This window comes from Dunckerocampus dactyliophorus, chromosome 21, assembly GCF_027744805.1.
Source record: "Dunckerocampus dactyliophorus isolate RoL2022-P2 chromosome 21, RoL_Ddac_1.1, whole genome shotgun sequence".
Taxonomy (NCBI): domain Eukaryota; kingdom Metazoa; phylum Chordata; class Actinopteri; order Syngnathiformes; family Syngnathidae; genus Dunckerocampus; species Dunckerocampus dactyliophorus.
In genome coordinates this window covers 3,419,136-3,445,555 of record NC_072839.1, presented here as the reverse complement: position 1 = coordinate 3,445,555, position 26,420 = coordinate 3,419,136, and the positions used below count along the sequence as shown (strand labels likewise).

Genomic DNA, 26,420 nt, shown 5'->3' with positions numbered 1-26,420 from the left:
AGCAAATGTGCATATGTGTTCGACAAATAGTGTGTGGGTAGAAGCTAGGAGCCTTAAACCTCAGTAAAGTAATATTCAAGACAGACTTAAGCTCCCCGTCTTCGCACTCCTAAATTCTAAAGCATTTTCTCAGCGAGCAAGTTTCCACAAAGCAACTCACCTCCTCTTTATGTTTGAAATTGAGGACTTAAAACCCGTTCACGGTGAACGTCTAGTCTAAGCTGCAAACGGACAATGAGGGTTTTTAGGGACGGTTCGAATTAATCTGCCCTTGCCCCCTGCTTCATTTGTCGGTCTTTATTTCAGTGAACGATGACCCACCGAGTCATTTCCGTGGCTGTGGAGATTAATTCACTGACGACGGTCCTTTTTTATGCACGTGTGGTTCATGAGGGATTTTAAAGCCATTTACAGAAGGCTGTTGTGTTTTACTACAATATGTTTGTCCGTGTCAGACAACAGACTAAAGCAGCGCAAGTCGAAAGGTCGTTGAATATGAAGTGAGGTTGAGTTTGCACAAAGACAATCATTTCAATGCTAAGCACGATACAGCATACAAACTAGGCTGGCATAATAAGTGCCACTGCACTTGTAAACATGCACAAAGCCTCACAAAAGCGCTCCAATAAAAGCCAAGTCCTGCCGCAGCACACCACACACCGGGGCTGTCCAATGTCCATATCAGGGACATCGGAATATTGTGAAAGAGGATTAGGGACACACTGGAAATAATAAAAAACATGAAAAAATACAAATAAATATACTGTAAATATTTACGTAAATATTATATTAATATTTTATGAATAAAATAAAATAATATAAAATAAAAAACACAAACTGCTGCAATCATGCCAAAGCAGGGGACAGTTATTTCAAGATTTTGCACATTACTTATTAAAATTCATTTGTTGTTTTGACAATTTGAAATATTTATTTCAGTGTTTTAGATTTTTATTACTTAGAAGCTCCTTTAAAAAAAAAAAAAAAAAAAAAAGTTCATGTCCATACTAGTTTTTTTATTTTGTTAGGGTTTGTGTTTTATTCTTTATTTAATCCTGTTTTTATTAGTTCCTTTATTAGTTCAGTTGCTATAATAGACCTTGTTTGAATAAAGAGATTCAGCCACAAACATATTCTTGTTTAGCACCATAAAAGGCCTTGAAACAAGTGAAGAAAGTCATATTGTTATGACATACGAAAGGCCCGGGAAGGAAAAAATATGTTGTGAGTCAAAAATAATATTGTTGACCTTGATCTTCCAGGTGTTTCATTTTGCTTAGATTTCAATTTTCGCAGTGCGGCAGAGCAGTTATTGCTCTTAATGACGAGGAAAGTCTCCAGCTGATGCATCTCAGCATGGGTGATCATTGCTGCCCATTCTTGCACCAAACATTCCAAAAGAACCACCCAGCGTGGGAGTGCTTTGTTTTTAAAAGTGCACACCTCGATCACACTGATGCTGGCAAAGCAGTGAATGATCGAAGTAATCCACTCCATCAAATCTCCTGCAGCAGATCACACGTTTCATTATACAGACTGAATAAACAATCAAAGCACGGAAGAAGATAAATTCTCCGTTTCAAGGGGAAGACGACGCTTTCGAGGGATGTGCCTTTGATGAAAGGTTTGAACACACACACCGTAGTAAGTGCAGAACTGCTGTGTGTGCGCTGCATGTTCTGCACAGAGAGTCAATGGAAGCCTCAAGGGAGACAACATTTTATCAGCCATCCGTTTCTTTTTCTTCAGTTTTTCCAAGCAGATGACTCCCTGCAGCATGCGCACATTGCAGTATTGTAGCCGCATGCTCTTTCTGCTGCTTCCTGGATGCTCCTTTTCCAGCGTGGGGGAATAATAAGAGGCAGCAGCAGCAGCAGGTTGGTGTGTGGCCACGTGCGTTCTATAGTGGCGCTGTGATTAATCGAGCTTGCCAAATGGAAAATGAAAAGCCAGCAAGGCCGCACTACTCGGCCGTGCTGTTGGCTGTTCGCTCGGGAGCGAGGTGGGGGGCGGGGGGGGACAAACGCACGTGATCGACTTTTTTACGGGTCCGCGCTCTCGGCAATCTGCCGGAAAGACTTCAGAAAGAGACGCTCTTCATTGACTTGCTGGATTTCACCAGCGTACGCTCATTGGGGCTGTGGTGGGAACATAAATGTGCTCCTCCGTGCCTCAATAATCACAGATGGATGGGCTTTGACGGCAACGAGGACCGATTGGGGCTCAAGGTCTCTCACCGCTGAGCCAACGTGCGACACTTCCCAGCTGAAAATAGCTATAAAACAAAAAACAAAAAACAAAAAAAAGACAATCATCGCTCAGTCTGCATCCGGGACAGCAAATGTCACGAGCAGTTTCAGGACAACAAGCACTAAATATTCAAAAGGAACCAGCCTTTCCTGTCAGCGCTCTTCCTGACAGTCATTCATGATAGCTGACAACTTGTATGATAGAAACAATTCCCGAAGTCGAAGCCCAAGCATGTGTATGCAACATAGACGTTCCATTTTTAATTAATGCAATTACTCCTCTAAGAAGTAACCTCTAACATGGGCTACTATGTTTGCCCGTGTTTCAGCTAAAACTCAACTCTGAAGCCCCAACGTCACTTCCTGTCCCCGAGCACAGGAAGACATTTACAGCAGCACACACACACGAGTCTTATGTCTTATTTTCTCTTATTATGTCTACCATATTGGGTAATAGGAGTGCAAAGGTGGCTATAGGGCTGTTATTTCATGTCTAGAGGGCTTTATCTATAAATAAGGAATTCAGAATTTCACTTATCACGGTCGGGTCTGGAACCAATGAACCGCAATAAACGAGGGATTACTGTAAAGCCACTGTTGATCGACCACCTCCTCCGTCCATTGTTGACAGTACTGGAGGTGTGCGTGAGCCGCACAGAATGTATTATTCCGCTGTAACTAGTTTAGGGCTGCAACCAGTAATTATTTTCTTAGTCGATTAATCTAAAGCTTTCTGTTTCCATTAATCGCATAATCTGTGAGGCCTCGACCAGGGGTCGGCAACCTTTAGCAAAATAACAGCCATTCCATCAAATTAAAACCCACAAAACCTATTTGACCACTACATTGAAGGAAACTTTGTGCATATAATTTCCTTAAGCTGCATTGTCACGCTCCTTTTCTGTCTTCCTGTTCCTGCTGACGGAGTGACGAGCCACACCTGATGCCACCTGGCAATTAGTCATGTTCTCCTAGGCCTTTTCTGAAGCTTTCCCCATCGATTTCGGATCAACATTTGCCAACAAGTGTTGTACCCCATCCATTATTCTCCGTTCCAGTGCCGCTCTCCGTGCCGCTTTAGTTGCACCTCATTAGCGACGAAGGAAGCCAAAGAGCTAAACAGTCGACCAGCGTCAGGGTTTGAGTTGACTTGCCAGAAAACACTGCCCCTCGCACTTCAGCAGACAATTGCTCAGCACACACTCCGCTGCAACTGGAAACAACTTTAAAAGGCTCATGACGGCATCTGAAGAGCAGCCTTCTAGAAACCAGCAGCAGAAGGATTAAAGAGCCGCAGGTTGCAGAACCCTGCCCGAGATGGACCAAATCAATATGAATCGAGCACAAACAGTCAAAATATCAGAAAAGAGGCAAACACGTCCATCACTGTTTTCAGGAGTCAGAGCTGATGCGTGTGGAAATCTAGTTTGGCCTAAAACACAAAGACAACAGGTCTGCTTTCATGGATGATGAAATAAATATTTACAGTAAATATTCACATTTGACAGCCTCGAATCACCGAATAGTTTTACATTTTTAAATGAAAAACATCAAATAGAATGCCAAAATAGATGCAGCTATAAAGTACTTCTCAAGCTAGTCTTGTGTTGACAGACCAGAATTACGTTTTTAATCATTTATGGAAGCGCCTTTGTGACCACAAAACGCTGTAAACAGAGGATGCCATGTGTTTTAGGTCTTTTCTGCCACCTAAAATGAATAGATTAATACACAATTAATATAAAACAATGTACACTTGACGGTACTGTACTTGGCAGTGCGTGGACTCCCACTCCATGCATTATCCATCTAAAATGAATCACATTTAAGAATAATAATAATAATGCAATCATGGCGTCAGCACAAACACTGGCATCATTCTGCCCGCTGCGAGACAAAAGCTGTCCATTACCTATTAGATTAGCCGCATGCCAAATGTGATTAAGGTCCCTTTGGAATGGGACATTTGCTCTTAGATAATAAGCTGGCAATGTGGAGTCCATGCAGCTGCCAAAAAAGGGATGGAAGAAAATGGTGGCGCAAAGTGTGGATAATGAAACCCAAGCATTCGTCATCTCTGCTACTTTTCAGGGAACTTATTTGAAATTCCTGGAGGGAACTGTGCCACTGACTCAGCAATGAGAATCTGTTCTGTGATCAAAAGTGTCGACTTTTCGCAATGGAGGTCCCTTTTTTTTTTTTGTTGTTGTATTTTATTGGGCCTCGCTGCTGACTAATAAGGCTCCAATGCAGAGAGCGAGGCATCCAAGCATGAGAGTGCAGAGATCCACGGTGCTGACAGGCTAATGAAAACACACACTGGGCTCGGAGCTGTTATGCTTGCTGCGAAACAAACACAAAAAACACATCAACAAACTCATTTCCAATGCAGTCGCGAGAGCAAAGAGCGCGACGCGTGCCGTGTCGTAAACGCTGCATGAATACGTAGTGGGTGGCGCTATTCATAGGATAATACACACACACGTGGATATGTCAACTTCATACCTGCGGTGTGTCCAGCTTTCTAATAACCCCCAGCAGTCAGGTGGGTTTACATTAACCTGAGCCATGACCGTCCACCAAAAAAAAAAAAAAAAAAAAAAGCACAAACACACAACATCTGTGGCTGAACAGCAGGCCTGGCTAACAAACGGCCACAGAGGAACGGCAGCAGGAGGAAGGCAGGCCGAGCCTCTGATTGATCTGCAGGGTAATTGGCGGGGAGCTACCCAAACAGCCAAAGGAAATAAATATGAGGCATGCTGCTGGATTCTGGGTTAAGTTCCGCGGGGGCGATAAACTCTGACTGCTTGTCCCCGGAGTGAAGGCTCGTCGTCTGATAAGACGGCGAACATTGGAGGTGACGCTTTAACGGCCGCAAGCGAGGGAGCGGGGTGTGATACGGGAGCATGATGGGGAAGGAGTCGGACGAAGTAGAAGTGGGGCTGGATACAAAATAAAAAAAATGTAAAAAAAAAAAAAGAGGAAAAGGTGACTCACGGTTGTGGGCTCCTGTCTCATAAGTGCCTAGAAACCATGCATCATCTGTGGGGGCAAGTCTGCAAGTGCATGCTGCGACACAGATAAGCTGCACGATTGTTTTGGTACGTCTATAGCCACCAAAAACTTCCATTTATAAGTTATTAGCGTAAGATTCCTTATTTATAAATGGAATATTTTCATGGTTAGAGCATAGAAATCCTGTTAACGACCTTCTAAATATGATTTTTAACATTATTAGAGCCCTTTGACACGAAATAACACCCCTATAGTCCCCTTTACACTTGGATCAGTATAGCACATATCACAGCGTCTTTGAATGTATCTTCTGAATGCCTTATATTTGTATTTTACTTCATGTTCATGCTTGAAAATGCTTAATTTAGGTAAAAATGTTTACATTTTGCGCATATATTTTTATCATTTTTACTTTATTAATTGATATATCTTTAAAAACTGTGCTAGGGTGAAGCCACAAAATTCAAAGCAGCAAGTGACGAGGGATTATTACTACTGATAACTAAGATGCACATTCCACCTAACCAGCTGATATATAATAAGCATATGCTTACATACAATAATATATAGTATATAATAAGCAATACTTACAAAGACTTTCTAAGGCTCAACAAGAGACAGGACTGACACATTAGCAGACTACTAATAAACGTTGTTAGTCTTCTTCTAGGACGGCGAGTTTCAAATAGCACTACAGAGCATTGTCGCCTATAGGAGTACTAATAGACGACAACCCGCTGCATTAAAAATAAATCCCCTTCAGAATAAAATCACAAGACTAAAACCCTCAGGCACCATCGGAAACCAAACGTGTACTTTCCGCTCTACATTTGATTTTTTTTTTCTATATATCGCTGAGTTGTGCATAACCTTTTATTATAATTAATAATTATTTGTTTCATTTCTTATTATTACAAATATTCCACTTTTATTTGGGGAAAAATACTGTTTTGGGACATAAGAGTAAAGTCTCCCTTCAGGGACCTCAAGGGTTAAGACCCGCAACCCACTTTTCTGTATGGTCTTGTTCTTTTGCAATGGTGACGATGAGAAGAAAAGAGATAGTGTGCACTGATGTTACTGGATGGTGGGGGTAGTGGGGTCCACTGCCCACCTCCTCCACAGCTGCAAGATGTGTGCCTGCAATGCCAACTCCTCCCATCCATCTCCATTTGCACCAGTTTTGATCAAAAGGTGTCAACAGCTAAGCTAATTTGCGATGTTTTGTGTGCATATGAGATTGATGAAGCAAGGCAAGAGTCTTCTTTCTCTGACTCTGACGCTTTTTACTTCCAAATGAGCGGACTGAAATATAAAACTGTTATTTCCTCTTTGCCAAACCATTCAGGCTGGCAGTATTACTTTGGGGGGAAATTGCATTACACACAAGAAGCATGCATAAAGTGGTCATAATGAAGAACTACACATTTTCCCCGTAGAGGGAAGACAATCAGACAAACAAGCAGCACAGCTCGGAACAACCGTGAAACAACTTGCAGAGAATGTATTGATTCGATTTCTTGTGTGGCACAAGTGAGGCAAAATGGAGTTGCAGTACTTGGCTGCGACCAGCAGAGGCGCTCTTGACTCGGTCACAACTCCTCCAGGCAACACTGGCACTGAAACAGGAGTTCAGAACATTCCAAGAGAGAGCTTTTCCCATCCACATGATATTAATTGGCTTGCTGACCAACATCCGATACAGTCATCCGTCGCAATATCGGTTCCATTATCACTCCCTCGCGATGTTGTGTTTTTTCAGAAATGAATAAAAATGATCGCTGTTTCGTAGTGGACTATGGTCTAATATCGGTCAAAACATATTGAAATACAAGTGATGTATTCTGGTCACAAGGTGGCAGTAATGACAGTAAACATTGAGACATTCCATTACCTTAGCATTGCATGAAGCCATGATGTCAGCCATGGCATGTCCGACACGACAGAGGGGAAAACAAAGTTCTCCTCACATCCTGTGTGGAAGTGGTAAGTTTTTGGCTTCTTTTTGGGATTATGCTCGTTAGCCACAATCCTTATGCGAGACATGAACACACGTCTCTCTTTTCTGTGCGTTCTAAAGATATAAAAACAGCTAAAAAGCAGCAGCTAATTAATCCAAATAACGGGAAACACCTATTCCACCTAGAAAGCTCGCTATTAAAAACACCTCCAAGAACGTTTTATGGTTTTATACACGTGCTGCAGCCATGTAGTAACAGGCAGATTCATGACATGTAATACTCACAGTATTTTGCCAGATTTTTGTCATTTTAAGAATTACTGGAACTTTCTGGGTGCTTTGATTTCACATAGCAGCATAAAAACAAACACTACTCCTAGTGTCAACTTTTCCACACTCAAAAACAGCAGGTAGCTCCAATATGTAGCGTTACCTTTCGGGAGAGACTTGAGGCACTGTCAGCGCGGCACTGATGCGCTGCAAGCGAGTGGTGAAGCTAGTCGCTGTGGTGGTGTATTTTATATGTCATACAGAGCAGTGATGAGTTTTGAATGATGGCAATGTGTCAGCAGCCTGTAGTTTTCCATTTAAACAACCAAAACTGCATAAATGGCATATATTTAGGAGCCTTTGCTGCAGAAATGATTGTGTGGTGTGAGCAGGAAAAAGAAACTACAATGCTAACATAGAAAAAGACATCAGGCTGGAAGAGAGCACTGTGTCATTTTTTGCCGATAAAACACCACTGTGCAGATCTTAAAAGTATACCCCCCCCCCCCCCAAAAAAAATGCACCACGAGTGGAGGGCTTCCGTCTCTGTTTCTACTCATAAATTTAATCTAACTCTTTTCTGTGAAGTTAAACTCCAACCCGCCTTGGGGCAGGCAAGATGGAATTTGACTCTCTTCCCCGGCTCACATATGCGTTAGCAATGTAGGACAGTGTTAAGGCAGCAGGTAGAAAATCCACCTCACAAAGACAAAGATCAGAAAGTTTGTGCAACTTGCAATTAATGTTATATCTGGTTTCACAGAAATCCGCAGTACTACAAGCGCAACTGCCATTTAACCGTCTAAAATCAAAGCAAAAGTGGGGAGTAGCTTCTTAACTTTCTGCAAATGTCTGCAGTGGTGCTGCCATGGTCAGTACCTCCACAGACTGAGTTCAATTTTCAATTTTTCCAATCCTAAGGTCCAAGCCTCTTTGTGATTGTCTCATCCATCTGTAATCCTGACTATAATTCCATTCACTTTATTCCATAATGACTCTCAATCCAGGTGGAGCTTGGCTGGTCTTACATCAATCAGGATCTTCTTGACTGGAGCTTTGCTACGCATGACCCCGATTCTAAAGCATAGAACAGATAATAGACCAGGTCTATAGTACGGGTGGGTCCTTGGGTTACGTACAAGTTCTGTTTGCTGTTGTTTCGACAGTAGCTTGTTTCCATCCATCCAGGTTCTTCCGGGGAAGCAACCAAAGACAAAAAGCCCAGACTTCCCTGTTCCCGGCTGCTTCATCCAGCTCCTCCCGGCAGACCCTGAGGTGTTCCCTGGCCAGTTGAGAGACTTAGTCTCTCCAACGTGTCGTGTGTCTTCCCCGAGGCCTCTTACCAGTCAGACGTGCCCTGAACATCCCGACCAGATGCCTGAGCCAGCTACGTCTGGCTCCTTTCAATGCGAAGGTGCAGCGGTTCAACTCCGAGTCTCTGACAGTGCTTCTCACCTTATCCCTAAAGGAGAGCCCGGCTACTTTACGGAGAAAAGTCATTCCAGCCGCTCCTTTCGGTCACTACCCAAAGCTCATGACCATTGGTGAGCGTTAGAACAAACATCAACTGGTAAACTGAGAGCTTTGCCTTTCGGCTCAGTTCCAGCTTGATGAAGAGTCCAAATCACTGCAGATGCCGAACCAATCCTTCCCTCACTCGTGAACAAGAACCCGAGGTACATAAACTCCTCCACTTGGCGCAGGATCTCATACCCGACCCGGAAACGGCACTCCACCCTGTTCCGGGCGGGAACCATGGACTCTAACTTGGAGGTGCTGAGTGGCACCCCAGCTGCTTCACACTCTGCTGTGGACCGATTCAGTGAGAGCTGAAGATCACGGCCCGACGAAGCCAGCAGGACCACATCATCTGCAAAAAGCAGAAGCACAGGCCTGCAGCCTGTTTTTCGATAAATAGATTGTCAATGGACAGATCAATGTCAATGGGCCACCTCCTCGCCATCCTCACAACGTTCAGGTGGACGTTACGATGTGATCTTTATCCTTAATGTTGGTCGTCAGAGTGTTTAACCGTGAAACTACGTAACGCAGAACGCTATCAACAGAGGACCACCTGTACATGCAAATCAACACCCTTCTCCCCAAGCAGGTCAAAGACTTTGTTCCTGGCAGTCACACATACCAGTGACCTGATGACACAGACACCAAGTTGGGAAAAAGTCTTCTCAAAGGTTGGATAACAGAGGAGATGTGATGCTAATTTTAAGATAAACGTGATTTTTACAGCAATCTACCATCCACTGATACGGCTGTTGAACTGAATTGTCACTTGAAGTGTAAATCTAGCTACAGGTCACTTTTTGAACAGCAGGTCTTGGCCCCACAAAAGATCCAAAAAGGAAGAGAACTTCAAGTTTGTATTTGCTCAGGATTTGCACTGAGATGGCGAAACACTGCTTGATCTTCCCATCTGGAGAGCTTTAAAGCTCTGCTCCGCTACTCCACGCGACCTGAGGAGCAGAATAAAATCCCCCAAGTACGCTCGTACACATAAAAACCTTTCATTGTGTGTGAATTTAAGACTCAGCTGTCCAAGACCTAACACAGGACGAAGAGTGCCGACAATGGACGGATAAATGACTCATCAATTCCACTCGCCGTTTGAGCCACGGCTGCCTGTTGTGATTATTGACCTCAGCAGGAGGAAGACGTTACTGACTGAGGCATGACTCATTCTTTTGTGTCATCCAACTACTGAAAATGCTGCAGAGGCTGTGCAAGAATTAAAAAGGGGGGGAATCTGAAAGTATCAACAAGAAAGCTTGATGATCGCCCTGCATCTGATGTAAACAACACACCTCGAGCAAGACTACACGACGGCTGTGGAAGCACACTGGCAGAATGCAGAGCAGTGAAAAGCAGTTTTTTATGACTGAGGAAGGAGAGTAAAAGTAGCTGATTCATGGCAACTTTATTGCTCCTCCCCGCCCACCCCCCCTTCTCATTCATTCAGCGGAGCGTGTGAATTAACATGGTTAGCAGAGCAGCTGTAGATGCGAGACACGATTCGACTTCAAGTGAATAGCTTGTATAATTATGCCAAGCACACTCCTGAGATATGAAAGATCTTTTTTTTTTGTTTTAACTTATAGTGTCCTCCAAAAGTATTGGAACAGTGAGGCCAATTGCTTTACTTTTGCAGTAGACTGAAAAAATGTGGGATGGTATGAGACCAGACAGCGAAATTCAGCTTTTAATTCTAGGTGCTGACATCGGGATGGGGTGCATGACCTTTTGTTTGAACCCACCCATTTTGATGAAAGAAGACGCATCGAACAGGTGTGTTTTGTTGCCAAGGAGTCTCCGATCGCATTGCTCATTCAATTAATAAACAACACTGAATGCCCATGCTCAGTTTCAGGTTGGGTAGGGAAGCTTTGCCTGTGTAGACTGCATTTAGAGGTGAAAACAACATGAAAATGAGTGAAAAAGTGAATCTGAGAACATGGGTCATAGCCAGTACAACTACTTGGTAGGTCCTGAAGTAGAAATAAACCACAGGTGTAGTAAGTTACAGACATCGAACAAGTAGACCAACAAAAACATCAGCAGTTGATGACAGAAGCATTGACAGAGCCTATAACAACTGTTAGTGACACCAGCAACAACCTGCAGAGGGCAGTAGTGAAGGTATCACTATCTACTCATCATAGAAGACTTCATGAACTAAGTACAGCACACCAGAAGATGCAAACTACTCATTAGCAAGAAGAATAGGAAGGCTGGGCTCCAATTTACCAAGAAGTACTCACAGGTTCATCAGTCCGTCAAACTTTTGTCTCAGGATTTTTTAGGCTCAGGAGTAGAAGATACAAATACACAAGTCACACAGTCCAAGCAAGCAGCTAACTTTCCTACATGAAAGATGGGTGCAAATTCCCTCCTGATTGACTGATGCTGCATTCAAATAAACTGCAAAGTCTGACCGTATGCATTGGAATGCCTTGGAACTGAGATGGTAAGATCTGATACTCAGTATCAGTATCACTGATACGATGTCCCCAACCTGATAGTTGCAGGTTCGTTCCACAGTCCCCCTGTGCCCATGTTGAAAAAGTCTTGGGCAAGATACCGAAGTTGCTCCTGATGCTGCGTCATCAGTAGGTGAAGGTGAAAACATCTATACAAGTGAAAGCCCATAACCCATCCCATCCCATCCGACCCAAAAACCCAAACTTTGACATAAATGCTCAATTTAACCTTGTGCGGCATGCATGTAATAGGTATTCAATTAACTGCTGTATTCTATCGCAACTAACCGCGACTGCCCTCTCAAACTAAATTTATCTGTGCACTTTCAACGAGTGTTGAGAGTGACAGGCTCTTCAGTGCAGCTGCCATTATTGTCCATGAAAGGAGGAGCAGACACCGTGCTCCATTGCACATTTTCAAGTGGATATGCTGTTATTTCTTTGTTAAGTTCTAAATTATTGACATTATGAGCAACATGAGTGTTAAGTATCTCATTGTACACTGAAATTCTATCGTATTTTCCCAACAATAAGTCATACTGGCCCGTAGGTCACATTTATTTTGAGATTTATTTCACTCAAGGACAAACATTTAATCTGGAAAGGTAAATTATTCAACTACACCATAGCGCACAGAGCAGGCGGAATATGTGTCTGGTATGCTGACCTAAGACATGAACAGTTCCGCTACACAATAGCATCAAGAAGATACTTGGGAGGCTGAATAGGCTAAATTACCATCAGCCAGCAAGTCCAACAAGCATGTTACCAGTAAGCAAGTTCACCGAGCTCCCGATCTCATTCTACATTACTGAATTCATCGAAAGCCGAGAGTTCCCTTCTGTTGTTTGTCAATGGTAATGTTCACTCCTTAGTTCATACCAGTCAAATGATGAAAAATGGGTGACTTACAGTCCGGAATACAGTAATTAATTCGTTTTTCACTTCTTTTAAGACTTAGATCTAAACTTTTGTTAAAAGTTTAACTTTTTCCAGTTTTATTTTGACTCTTTGAAAGGTGCTTAAAGTTTAAAGTGCTTAAAGTTTTTTGGCAATTTCATTTCTTCCTGCAGGGGAGCATAATATTTGTTGCACAGTTTGAACACAATGTTTTTTATGTCTACATTAAGCAAAGTACATGCATACAAATATATTACTACAAGTTTGGCGATGGATAGTATCAAACACGAAAAAGTAGTACACAGTAATCCCTCGTTTATTGTGGTTAATCGGTTCCAGACCTGACCGGGATAAGTGAATTTCCTTATTTATCAATGGGATATTTTCGTAGTTAAAGAACAAAAAATAAATATTAGAGCCCTCTAGACATTAAATAACACCCCTATAGTCACCTTCACAGTCACATTACTACAAAATAAGACATATACAACAGAAATAAGACATAATATAGACTCATACATGTTAGGGAAAGTTCCTTGTTCTTCCATGCGGCCAACTGTCATTTGCGGCTGTTAAAAGGCCAGAGCCGTCGTACGTGCGGCGCTGGTTCATTGCCATTGTCTGTGCTTCCTATGCACCTCGTCGTCTAATCAGTGCTGTTACCTAAACTATCCACTTACCTGGACTACCTGTACTTTTATCACAGAACTTTTTCTCTGTTGCCTTTTGTTCGCTCCTGCTTTAAACAATTAAAAAACATTTATTTTTGCACTCCATTGCCTCGTCTCTGCACTCTGGGGGTCAAGCTTCTGACAGCACCAACCATACCGTAACAAAGCAGGCAGACACAGACCAGGCAAAACAGGAAGAACTACCAAAATAAGAACCTAACAACAGGAACTCAGGCATGAAAAGGGAACATAAATGAACTGTCATGCAGGCACACATGCAGGGCGTGACGCAGTACTTCCTGCGGTGGCTATTGCCTCGTAATATCCCACTACTGACACCTAGTGACCAGTGTAGAATACTACACATCATCTCAATGTTGCTAAATGAATCTTCTAATAGTCTTATATTTGTATTTTACTTCATTTATCCATTTTTATGCTTGAAAAAAAATAATTTAGGCAACAAACATGTACTTAATAAAGGCATTTTTAAAACTAATAACAGGCCGTATTCAACCACGAAACAGCATGATTTATTAGTATAGTTTTTAAAAAAAACGTGGTCGAGTGAAGCGGCGGAATTTGAAGTGGCGAGCGATTACTGTAATTGGAACACCGTCAAACACCGTTTAACATAACCTATTCTGCATGAAAACTGGTGCGCTGTGTCAATCTGAAGTAATGTTAAGTGTACTTTGGTTGCAAGGAAAGACTGTTTGTCAGGACTGCTGTTCCTGCTTTTCAAAAACAAAACAACTACTAGCTTATTGCACTTATCAGTCAAGTTTTTTGTTGATGTTTGACTGGAACGCTTTGAGGTTGGACCTCTTGGATTGCTCTTTTTGCAAAGCTAACTATCTAGCTTCAACTGCTATTCATCATCCCACTAAAGTGCAACCCCTCCCAAACTGGGACTCGTCCTCGCCTTAACGCTGCTGATATTCAGCGACAATGTGGAGGACACGCACCGTCCCTGTGCCAAAAACACCCCATGACAAGTCTCTTAAAGAATTCAGATACATCCTTTTGACTTAGCAAGTCATTATCATCAAAACACGATTTATGTATCCCCTGCTGATGATTTGACTTTGGCGGCCGGGCTGCAGAACTTCAACATCCTTTGGCGAAATTACTACACAGTTAGAAGACTATTCCACGCTCTTACAGCAAACTAAAGAGGAACGTATACTGCGACATTCATCATTTATACCCACTGGGTGCATGTCATCATTAAGGAGAAGAATCACTGCAGGTTCTCAACCAACCATTTCACATCCGAATGCAGTTTCCTTCCACCTCTGCAGCTATGCTGCCTTTAGCATGTTTCTGGGATTTGTCCACATTCCTCTTGAATTGAAGTGCTATTAGAAACCTGATAATATGTAGTTACTGTACAAGCCATTGCATGAGTTGCTGGCGCTTGCATTGTGTATAGAATCAGCTGATTATCAAAAAAACAGATGATTCACACGCAGGTTCTTTGCTCATTTGCTAGCGTATTCATGGTAAACCCAAGGGCTACATCTGCTTTGGCATATTTCCTGGTCTTTTCGTCCGGTTAGTGTCTCTGACATCTCCTACGTTTGTGTTTTTACTCCTGTCGGAAACTTCCCCATCGCTCGCTCCATGAATACCATACATGCAGGCAAAGCACGAAGACACTGATACTGAAAAGCACCCCTGAGCCCCCTCCCCACCCGTGCGTATCCCACTACTTGAGAAGCACTGAGCGATGAGAAGTTGAGCTGAAGTTAACCACGTTTCATAACTCCACCAGGGAGCATTACTGCAACACTGGTGTGGAAACAGGAGCTCAGAACATTCACAGACAGCTTCTCCCAGGGTTGTACTGTACCTTTGCCATCAATCCCCCCAAAACAGCCATGGTAACAAGATACCAACCACATGACACACAGTATGAATGTTTTGTAACAGAAAAACATAACTGTAATGATTGGTCAACAGCCGACAGTCACTTCCTGTGTGACACTGGGAATGTATAGAGGCAGCTCTTCACAAACAATACTCATAACTTTCTACAAACACAGGTCTTCCTATTCAAAAATAGATTGCAGTAAGGTAATTTTACAAATAGCTGGAATGTGGTTTCAGCTTTTTCCCTGTCTGTGAAGTGACTCCACTTGACTCCAGATGCAAAAATAGAGAACAGCTTGGCCGGTCCTCCGAGCGCTGAGCCAATGATAGTATACGTCCAATGGAAAGAGACAGGCAATCGATAACACTACACCAGGCAGAGTCCCTGGATGATACTTGTTATTCAGCGCGAGCCTCGCAGTAACAGCTTTTCACAGAGGAACAAGCCGATTGACCGGCGCTGCACCGCAAAACAAAGCGGACTCACCTGCGGTGAAGTTGTAGCTCGCCGAAAATCCCACCGCCTCCAGTTCGCCGTCCGTAACAAATTTTATCCACAAGTACCGGCCGCTACTCCTGATATCCGGCGGGCTCTGCTGACCGCAATAGCGTCCAAGCATGGGAGAGAAGCCGAAAGGTCCATCGCGAACCTCAATGTTGTCAAATTTACATTCCCAAGAGGACTCGATGGAGTAGTGCTCCTCAAAGTGGAGCTCGATGCACTGCCTGGGGGGCGCTGAAAGACACGGTTGACATCATCACAAACACGCAAACAACAGCAAGTGGCAAATTCAAGTCCAACTTTTGACGTGTTTCATCAACGCATTTCACACTTCCAAGCTTTGACGGTTAGTCAGCGAATCTCCAAAACACCAGAAAGAGAATCCTTACCTTCAAGGATGTAAACACACTCTGTATCTGGGGGGTATTTGTTTGGGTAATTGGGAGAAGTAAAAAGGCCGCCTTCTGGTTCTTTCACCCATGTTCCACACTGACCAGCTGGCTTCACCCCAGAATTGTTTTTCACTGAAACACAAAAGTTGTTTTATTGCGTTCTCTTGAGCTACCCTACGTTTATGAATGATAAAGCCTGGTTGACTTCCAGCTGGGTCAATTTTTTCCCATAGGAAATAATGCACAGTAATCCCTCACCACTTCACACTTCAAATTTGGTCTTCTTCACTCCATCACGGTTTTCCAAAGACATGTTAATTAGTAAACAATTGTGGTTTAGTGGTTGAACACAGCCTATTACATTATATATATTTAAGCAAATTGTATGTATTTTTTGCCGACATTAAGCATTTTCGAGCGTAAAAATGGCTAAATGAAGTAAAATACGAATATAAGGTATTCAGAAGACGCATTCAAAGACATTTTGATGATATGTAGTATTCTAAACTGGTCACTAGGTGTCATGTTACATGGTAATGTTACATTGATGAGACAATAGCCGCCGCAGGAAGTACTGTACAGAACAGGAAATTAAAAAAAAACAAAAACAAAAACAAGAAACTCTGTCTTATTTTCTCTTATTATGTCTACTATACTGGGTAATAAAAGTGTAAAGTTGACTATAAGATTGATTTTATCTCCAGAGGGCTCTAATTATGTTAAAAACCATATTTAGAAGGTTGTAAACAGGTTTTCTATGCTGGACCTATGAAAATATTCCATTTCTAATTATAATATTTCTAATTATAATATTAGTTTTTACATTTTTTTTTACTAAATTAAATATTTTCAAGCATAAAATGGCTAACTGAACTAAAATACAAATAAGGCATTCAGAAGACGCACTCAAAGACGATGTGATATGTAGTATTCAACACCGGTCACTAGGTGTCAGTAATGTTACACTGATGAGACAATAGCCACCTCAGGAAGTACTGTACAGGGAAGTTATAGGAAGTTATAAAAAAAAAAGAACAAAGAGGAACTCCATGTCTTATTTAGCTCTTATTTTCTCTTACTGTGTGCAGTGTATTGTGTAATAGGAGTGTAAAGGTAACTATAGGGGTGCTATTTCATGTCTAGAGGGCTCTAATAATGTTGCAAACCATATTTGGGGGGTCGTAAACAAGTTTTCTATGCTCTAACTACGAAAATAATCCATTCATTCGAAAATAATCTTACTTTGCGGAAATTCACTCATCACGGTTGGGTCTGGAACCAATTAATTACAATAAACGAGGGACGACTGGACATTCCATTGTTGCTTCTATGGTTATAACTACACTTTCCCTCTTTGCCATCACGTGTACCCTTTTGTTCCACTGAACAAAACTCAAGAATTATACCACTGTAAACAGTAGCACCAAAACTAAAGCTAACACAAGAGTGTGTCCTCGCTGGTCCAGTAATATTATACCAGTATAGTTAGTGTTCCGAATTTGATAAAAATTATACTCTCCCATCAAAATACTTGTATGTTTTGTTACTGTTTTTGGTGCTGTTGTTAAATCCGAACATTTGTGGTGGTGTGGGTTTATTACCTGCTGTCTCTTTCTTTGTTGCACCAGACAAGCCAAGTAGGAAAAGACTTGCAACAACTGTAATCAAAAAAAGAGCTTGATAGACCTTTGTTACCTCCATCAATGAAAGCGTGCTGGATGTCATTCAAAATGTAGGATTCCATGAATAGAAGTTTCACCTTAAAGAATGTGATTTTACATTTTCAATGAGGATATTTTACATTTCCATACAGTGCCAATCAAAAATTTGGAGACAATTGCTCATGGTGTTGAATGACAACGTGGATCCAAACTTTTGACTGCTAAATACGTACATACTCAACTACAACTTATATTGTCTATTCCTTTTATTGCATTTAGTTTTTTGCATAAATAAGTAAGAAAGAATGGAATTGCTCAGGATGTCTGCTGTTTACATGACACTGCATGCTGTAAATGCTGTATTAAGTAAGGTATCTTGTGTAGCAAAATGCATAAGAAGAGGGTCCATGCCCATAAAATCTAAAAAAACCCAACCTTTCTCATTTCCTGCTTATATTTGAATGTTCATTAAAACATGTTTAAGCAAGAAATAAATTGCTTACCGTAATGGAAGCTGTGTCCATGTACCATGTCTGTTCCTTTCACAAACGGCTGCAGACTCAACTAATTCCATTTAGATGTGGGAGTACTTAAGGAGAGAAAAAAAGGTGAGTTTTTTGGGGAGGGCAGGGAGGGGGGATTCACCAGAAACCACTCATACCTTTAAAAAAATTCTCCTCAATGCAGTCCTGAAGAAAGACCAACTAATCTCCGGTTTCATACAAGACCAAAAGCAGTTCCAGTAGAAGACACTCGCTTGCTTTCCATCCAAACGTTTCCAAACCGCTGTGGTGCACTGAAAGGATTAATCGTCCCGTCATGAGCCCAGCTCCGATCGCTCCACCTTTGCGAGCTTCTGCTTGGAAAAGAACATAACATCAGGCTGCCTCATTGATGTCCTCTTTGGTCCCCTCATCAGGAGGAGAGGAGGAGAGGCGGGATGGAGAACCGCGCGAGCCTCATCTCATTCGCATCTTCATCCTCTCGCAAGCGCCGTGCGTAAAGATCCTCCCGGAAGGAAAGAAGTTCTGTCCCTGCAAAACAATCCAATAATGTTGCGTGTGTGTGCATCAGGCAGCTGTAGCAAGTGGTGAGACTCTGCAGCCGAAGCGGAGTTCTTGTAGAGCCCCCCCCCCCCTCCTCCTCCTCCTCCCGCTTCTCTCCTCCTCCTCTTCCTCCTTCCAACGCTCCTCATTCAACGCCACAGCGGACCAATGCGCCACAATCCTCAACGCATGCTTTGCAAAAACAGAAGGAAAAAAAAAACTTGTGCACGCGCGGCAACGAGGAAGTGGAGAGGAGTTGAGGCTGAGGAGGTGCACGCGCGCGTGTGCGTGCGCGCAAACTGCGGAAGGCACCCAGAGCTAGCGTATATAGAATGAAGAGGTAAGCAGAAAAAGGAGGCAATGAGGTGAAGAAATTGGAAAAACAAGCGAAAGGAAACAGTCGAGCTTACCCCCCGCCCCCCCACTAAATGAAGTTGTGTATGTCTCGACCAGGGGTCACCGACGTTTGTTCTTGTGAGAGCTACTTTTAGAAAATGTACATGGCCACGAGCTTGTCATTTTTGTAACATTTATTTTCACACCTTATTTCAACCCAAACAAACCAAATCTGCTTGTTGTACCAAAACATTCACACAATGCTGGTATCCACAACTCACATTTTATGTTTCGGAATACATTTCTTTCTAGTGTTCTCACATTATTAACTGAAAACATGAATGAAAAACAGGCTTGCGGGCGCCTCATGTGGTCGTGGGGGGGTTACCTGGTACCCGCGGGCACTGTGTTGGTGGCCCCTGGTCCAGACCATGACGTGTTGCATGTTAATGCAATTTACTTCACTCCACACATTATGGCAACAGTTAAACTTGACGACCAACCCTTAACGGAACAGTGACCCATAACAAGAACCACACATATCTTCCTATGACATTGTCCTTATGCCAGACTGGTGGGGGCCCTTGCCACTCTCCCATACCCGGCCGAGTGTCGCCACCCTCACAGCGACTCAAAAAGTGCCGCTGCAGCCGGGCATTGAGCAGGCGATCTGCGTGCCAACAGGACCCGCTGCCGAGCCGCCCAGCGTCGCTCCAGCCAGCAGGTTCCGACCAGCTTGTTCTGGAGGTTAGAGTATTTGACCCGCACCCAGTCCCCTGCTGACAACGACAGCTCTGTGAGAAACATCAAATCGGTGAGCCTGTGCCCTGCAGCTTGATTGCCAGCAACGCCGTCAGCCCCTGATGATCTGTGCGGATGGTGAAGGCTCTTCTGTAGAGGTACACGTGCCAGCGTTTCCTCATCGTCAATCGAAAAAATGTAGTCAAATACCCATCCGGAACACTTTGTAGCCATTTAACCCTTCATAAACTATCCAAAACTGACATTTAGAAAATAAGAATCCTGACCGGTGGAGTATAATCTAGCAGCTAATCATACCATATCAAGGGCAGGAGGTTTGCATTTCACCTTTCCCAATTACTCCATCCATTTCTATGCCTCTTGTCCTTACTAGGGTCGCAGGGTTATGCTGGAGTCTATCCCAGCTGACTTTGGGTGAGAGGCAGGGTACACGCTGGACTGGTCGCCAGCCAATCGCAGGGCACACACTCATGCATATTTTTGGAATGTGGAGTACCCGGAGAAAAAAAGATGCCCAAACAGAGATCTCCTGACTGCGTGGCCAACATGCTAACCACTAAGCCATGCGGTCCTCCCAATTCCTCCTGGAGGGCGAAATAGAAGCAAGCATAAATGCTGCATCCATTGTATTACTTCTGGGAAGTATCCCAGACCATCCACTGAGTGTGTCGTGGCTCTCACACCTGATGACAAAGCTGATCAAAGGGGGCCGGGGGAGTCAGGAGGGGCTCCAAAAATAGTCTTGGCACCCGGCAGACAATATCCATCTTCAGATATATTCTTGCTGCAGAGACTCTTGCTCCCTATCACTATCTTACCCTCTCTCTGTATGCAAATGTTACTGGTTAGGATTCACAGGACTCTTTGTATCCGCTTAAAATAACACCGTTAAATCAAGCAGCCTCCGGCAACCACCATGGGTTGTTTTCACAACAAATGTTTTCCCCTCTATGGGTTGAAAAAAACCCATGTGTCCACACTAGGCGTGCTAGTCCCCATGAAACACATATTTTTAAACTGCAGGGCAACCAGGTGGTGCTACAACCCTTCAGCCAATCAAAGAACATCATTCGCATAACGTTTACATGAACAACGGCAAAATGAGGCAAACTAGCGTAAAGAAGAGATACTGTGAAGCGGTCCCGCGGATACTAAAGCTACAGGTGGTGCTGTAACAACCAACCATAAGGTCATTTCAGCCTATCAGAAGCCAGAAGGAAGCAATTTTCCAGAAAAGGCACAATGACACTGATAGAACAAGGTGCTATATTTGCACTTATAAAACAAATCCTTATCGTGAATGCAATGTGTTTTAATAGTAGCCTTCCTCGTATTCTGTTAAATTGATTTCTAAACAAGAATAAAAGATGTTATATTACCAGAAGTTACTCCTTATCTGGACATACTTTCTTCTGCAAAAGTGTCTCTGAATTTAACGCAATTGGAGTTCACAGAAAGATCTTTCGGGGGTCACCAAACCCCCAAAACGAACAAAACTGCCCTTTGTTTATATCCCTGTGTCAGTTCAACACGGTCGCCTCTTGAATCAAGTTCACGGATGCCCTTTGTAGTAATGTTTTGTCACAATTCCATCCCATCCTTTGGTGGACTCACAGTGAGCAGGTGTTGTGCTTGCTTTGTGAACACATGAGGGAGTGGGAAATCTCTCAACTATTTTCCACTAATATATTAGGCACCGGCTAATCTGTTGCAAAGACTGATTTAATGGACTTGGGATTTAGTCCTCCCATCCACCAGTATGGTGGAGCCACTTAATTTATCGCTATTGTGTGCAATTAACTTCCATGACGCTTGTTCACTCAACATGTCACAAAGGCACAGCTGAAAAGATGATAGTACAGTCAATAATACAGGTCGTGCCGTTGGTGCAGAAAACACAATACTGCACATTTATGATGGTTGAATTCTTAAGACTATATGGTCAAAAGTATTTGGTCACTTGGCCGTTACACTGAAAGTGATTGCTAATGTCGGGGAATGGGACATCCAGACAGACAATAATACATGACGAGTACTAAACAAGCAAACACAATCAATGCACAGCTAAATTAAATAAAACCTCCTTTTTGCTCTTTGTCCCGATGCAACATTTAAGCTCATGAATGTCACCTCACACCGACAACAGTAGAAAGGATGATCTTGTTACCTGGTTTGCAGCCTTTAATTCGTGACATTTACCGACACCGCAAGCTCAGGATCAACAGGTGGCAGCCACAATGCAGCTGAAACGGTCCTCACTCGTGATGCACAACAGCAGCTTATTCGTGCTGCAACAAGAGGTCACTCTGACCACTGGCTAGTTTGGATTATGAGCTTTTTGATATGCTACATTGGCTGTGTTGAGTGTTTTGGCAGCAGACAGCTCTTTATTCTGCCGCTGCACCTGGAGCCAGTGGACCAAATCAAAACGTTCCCCCCTCAGGCTCCCTTGTTAACAGGAGATTCTGACTAAGTGTGAACATACCAGACAGTAGACCACGACAGTAAGTGTATGAAATAATGGCTCTTGGTTAAAAGTGAGGAGGAAATAACAATTACACAGGAACTGGTAGGGTTTTTGAAAGTAACGGGTGGGTGATATACATGTAGCTTTTTTTTTTTTTAGGGTACCACAGGTGCTGTATGGCTCATGGCGCAACATTAGCTTCCTTGAGTAACGGACTAGTTTGCATGTTCTCCCCGTGCGTGTGTGGGTTTTCTCCAGGTACTCCAGTTGCTTTAAATTCTATGAATTCTATAAATGTGAGTGTGAACATTTGTCTATATGTGTTCTGCGATTGGCTGGCGCCCGAAGTCAGCTGGGATAGGCTCCAGCATACCTGCAATCCTAGTGAGGATCAGTGGCATAGAAGGTGGATGGATTAATAATTATTATTTTATAATTATTAACTGTAATTATTACTATAATATAATTAATGTAATTATATAATGAGAATTTATAACTATTTTCTCAAATATTAATAATAATTAAAATGTATATTTAACATATTTATATTAGTTAATATTTATATAAGTATTAATATATATATTATAATTATTAAAATTACTTATACTAATATTGCTAGTAATATTTTATTAATATCATAATTTGAATATATTATAATATTTTGAATCATATTTAATATTTTTTCCATGTACTTTTTATTTTTTAATTAATTAAATAAAATTATTTATTTATAAAAAAAATTAAATATTTTTAAATTCAAAATTAAAATGAAAGAAATATTTAATTTAAAAGTAATGAAATTATTTAATAGTTTTTAATTAATAGTATTTTTTAAATTCATATAATATCATATTTTATAATATAACACTTACACTTTTAGTGATTATTCTTTGTATGCCATGTATGCAAAAGGCAGCAAGAGCATAAAGAGTTCACCACAGCTTGTCACCAGCTGTTATAAATAAATCTGCCAAAAAGAAGCCAAACCTGTCGCGTTCTTTAACTTGGACATTTTACACCAGCCTGGCACCTGTTCTGGTGCACGTGCATACGTCACGTACAAAACAATACGAACACTGCGGTGTTTGTAAACCGAGAGCATCAAAAAGTTGCACAACTCCACGCAAAGTAAACAATGAAGCCTAAATGAACCAACTGCACCTCTCAGTGGCTAAAATAGGTTTAAAACATGGAACGCCCGCATGTTCAGCTCCATCTTTTGAGCTTTTTATGTTGACTTTCCTTTCGCATCCTCGGTGTTACATCTCATCTGTCAGTTCCATCCAGCAATTCATCTGAGCCCAGGAGGGGCAGCTTGCACTACGTATGACCCAACATGTCTGCTGCATTTCCACACTTGCTTCCTCTGAATGGACACACGTCGTGATGTGTCACTTCACAGGTGTCCTGGATTTGGGCTGACATGCCCTCTGTGATGTGATCCGCGTCTCACGCCCCCGAGTTAAACTGACTGTGTAATTGGCGATTTGACCTCATTAGCCACTTGGCAGGGGGTATAGTGCAGACACTGTGGGATGACACAACATCACTGATGGGGGGGAGTTGGAGTGGCCACTGAGACCCAGTTTTGTTTGGACTGGGGCTGAGAAAGTGCAGCCAGAATCCGAGCGGACACAGATGAAACTCAGCGCCTCCAGCATCCTCCATGAAAGCGTGGCAGAAAGCATTTCAACAACCGCATTTTTTAATATACTGTGTTCAAGCACGGCCGTCGAGCAAAGCGACTGAAAGTGGGATCACTTGTGCTAAAATGCCAGGTGGGCTTTGTAGCCCGGATGACCTTTTTACAGGGGCTGCCATGTTTGAAGATTGGGATTCCTCACCCCGAAAGCATTGCAGCTCGCTTTTCTCTCCATTTGCGATCGGTACATTTCATTCAATTTGACTGCCTTCAAGGATGTTGCTTTGGAAAACGCCACAAGTAAATACGAGGTTTTGAAGAACACGTTTTAGGAATGAGGTTATGATTTCACAGTGCCTGCTGTTTGTAATAACATGACATCCAACATGTGGTCTACAACCACTAGCCTAGCCAGTAAGAAGCTTGAAGAAAGTCATTTCCAGAAAAGACACCGAAAAGAGAACGGGGAATCATACATGATGACTGTAAAGTTAATCATCAAAATTAACTCTCTTGTTCATCCAGCATGCCTTTTTGGGGGAGTGGGTTGAGGGGGGGTAATATCGGAACCCCACGGAAGCACTGATTCTGAGATTCGAACACGCCATGAACAAAACAAAATAACAAACATTGTTTTCCAGTAACGGGTAATTAACTAACTACCCAACCGTGGTAAGTAGGATTCCTTATTTATCAACTGAATATTTTCACAGAGCATAGAAAACCTTCTAAAAATGTTTTTTTTTTTATCACATTATCAGAGCCCTCTAGACATGAAATAACACCCCTATAGTCACCTTTACACTCCTATTACCCAATATAATTCAAACCTGCCATAAAAGTCTGGTGCTTGTGTGTCTCACCGAACATTACTGACACCTAGTGACCAGTGTACACTACTGCATATCACAGCATCTTTGAATGAGTCTTCTGAATGCCTTATATTTGTATTTTAATTCATTTAGCCATTTTTATGCTGGATAATGCTTCATTTGGGCCCCCCAAAAAACACAAAATTTGCTTGAGTGTTCATATTTTTTGACTAATAATAGGCCATATTCAGCCATGAAACAACATGATTTATTCATGAATATATTTTCCAAAAGCCGTGATATAGAAATTTGAGGGATTACTGTACTACTACACAGGAAGCTAAACAGATCGTCAACGCCTTCTCATCTCATGAAACATCTCTTACCGGCACACCACTGCAAAGCTAAATCACAATTATTTGGCATTTTCAATAATTTGCTGAGTGGTTAGCATGTTGGCCACATCAGGAAATCGGGAAGAGCTGGGTTCGAATCTCCGCTTGGGAATCTCTGCGTGGAGTTTGCATGTTTTCTCCGAGTACTCCGCTTTCCTCCCACATTCCAAAAACTCCATGTTAGGTTAATTGGCCTCTCTGAATTGTCCATAGGCATGAATGTGAGTGTGAATGATTGTCTGTATGTGCCCTGCGATTGGCTGCTCTCTTGCCCACAGTCAGCTGGGACAGGCTCCAGCATACCGCTGCAACCCTAATGAGGATAAGCGGCATAGAAAATGGATGGATACTTTCCCTGGCAAGTAATTACATTTATGAGGGAGTAATTAGTAATTAATGAATTGATTAATTCAATTACTTTTTTGGGACTAATGACTTTTTTCAAGTAATTTGTCCAACGCTGTGTATGTATGTAGGCTGCTGTGTGATGTGGCAAAGCGTCTCATCCCCCTCACCACTGTGGGGTTCCGAGCCCCACATTGTGTCACAAATCCACTTTTCTTTGCTTTTAGTGTCTGTAGAGGTTTAGATTTCGTAAGGAAGGGTGTCATCACAGAGGTAAATCACTGAAAAACAGGAAATAAGGTTATGACTGCCAAAGTTATCGGCTTACCTCCCATGCTGCACTAAACAGGTGTTCTGTGGATGAAAGCAGAAACGTGGGAAAATAATGTAGTAGATTGCATAACTGTGACACATTTCACCACATATTTGCAAAAACAGAGCGAGGTGACATATGGATTCATGGCAGGAATGTAAGCCAAATGCTGCAATATGGCATTTCATTCAATAATTCAGCTCCCAGGCGGCTGACATATTGCCTTCACTTGTACCACCAACACTGCTTGCCATGTTTATATTTTTGTCTTTGGCTGCACAACATGTTTGTTCCGCGCTTGATGTAAAAGCTTTGATTACAGCGAAATGAATGCTCGTGTGCCACAAATGGGACGACTCTGTGAGAACATTAGAGCCAATCAATTTGCAGCAGAGGGTGCCGTGTGAAAGAAAGTTGTGCAGAATAAAGTATGTTGCTCTTTTCAAGGTAGTTCATAAAGCAATCAGGTTTCAATTCAATGTAATTTGAGGTATATTGCTAATAGTGCTTTGTCGGTGACTGTGTCGACAAGAACGCAGACACTGATTTTTCTGAATAATTCTCGCATGCCGCCTTCTTTGTCAACTTTACGGCCATCGGGCATGTTGGTGTTATCTCCTCACTGCAGGATCTGCCAGGAACGCTGGGCTAGCAAGGCTGCAGAGGGAAGGAAATGTACTGACGAAGGGAGAAAATGAAGGAGAGGATGGAGGGGGAAGGGTGGAGGAGAGCGGAGAGATGATTAATGATGACTGTAGAGAAGATGGCCAAGGTGGTTAGTGGAATTAACGGAGGCTTAGCCAGCAGTGGGC

General features: G+C 42.5%; 1 protein-coding gene across 2 annotated transcripts in view; it reads right to left on the bottom strand.

Moving 5' to 3' along the window:
- Positions 1-18,634, bottom strand: part of neto1l (neuropilin (NRP) and tolloid (TLL)-like 1, like) — a 69,690-nt gene extending 51,056 nt beyond the window's left edge. For both annotated transcript variants that reach the window (XM_054765877.1, XM_054765878.1), the window contains exons 1-5: positions 18,152-18,634; positions 17,994-18,079; positions 17,431-17,487; positions 15,827-15,961; positions 15,423-15,671 (exon numbers count right to left, since the gene is read on the bottom strand). In XM_054765877.1, coding sequence (XP_054621852.1) covers positions 15,423-15,671; positions 15,827-15,961; positions 17,431-17,487; positions 17,994-18,021 — 469 coding nt within the window. In that variant the 5' untranslated portion in view covers positions 18,022-18,079; positions 18,152-18,634. The remainder of the gene's footprint in view (positions 1-15,422; positions 15,672-15,826; positions 15,962-17,430; positions 17,488-17,993; positions 18,080-18,151) is intronic.
- Between the last annotated feature and the right edge of the window lie 7,786 nt (positions 18,635-26,420).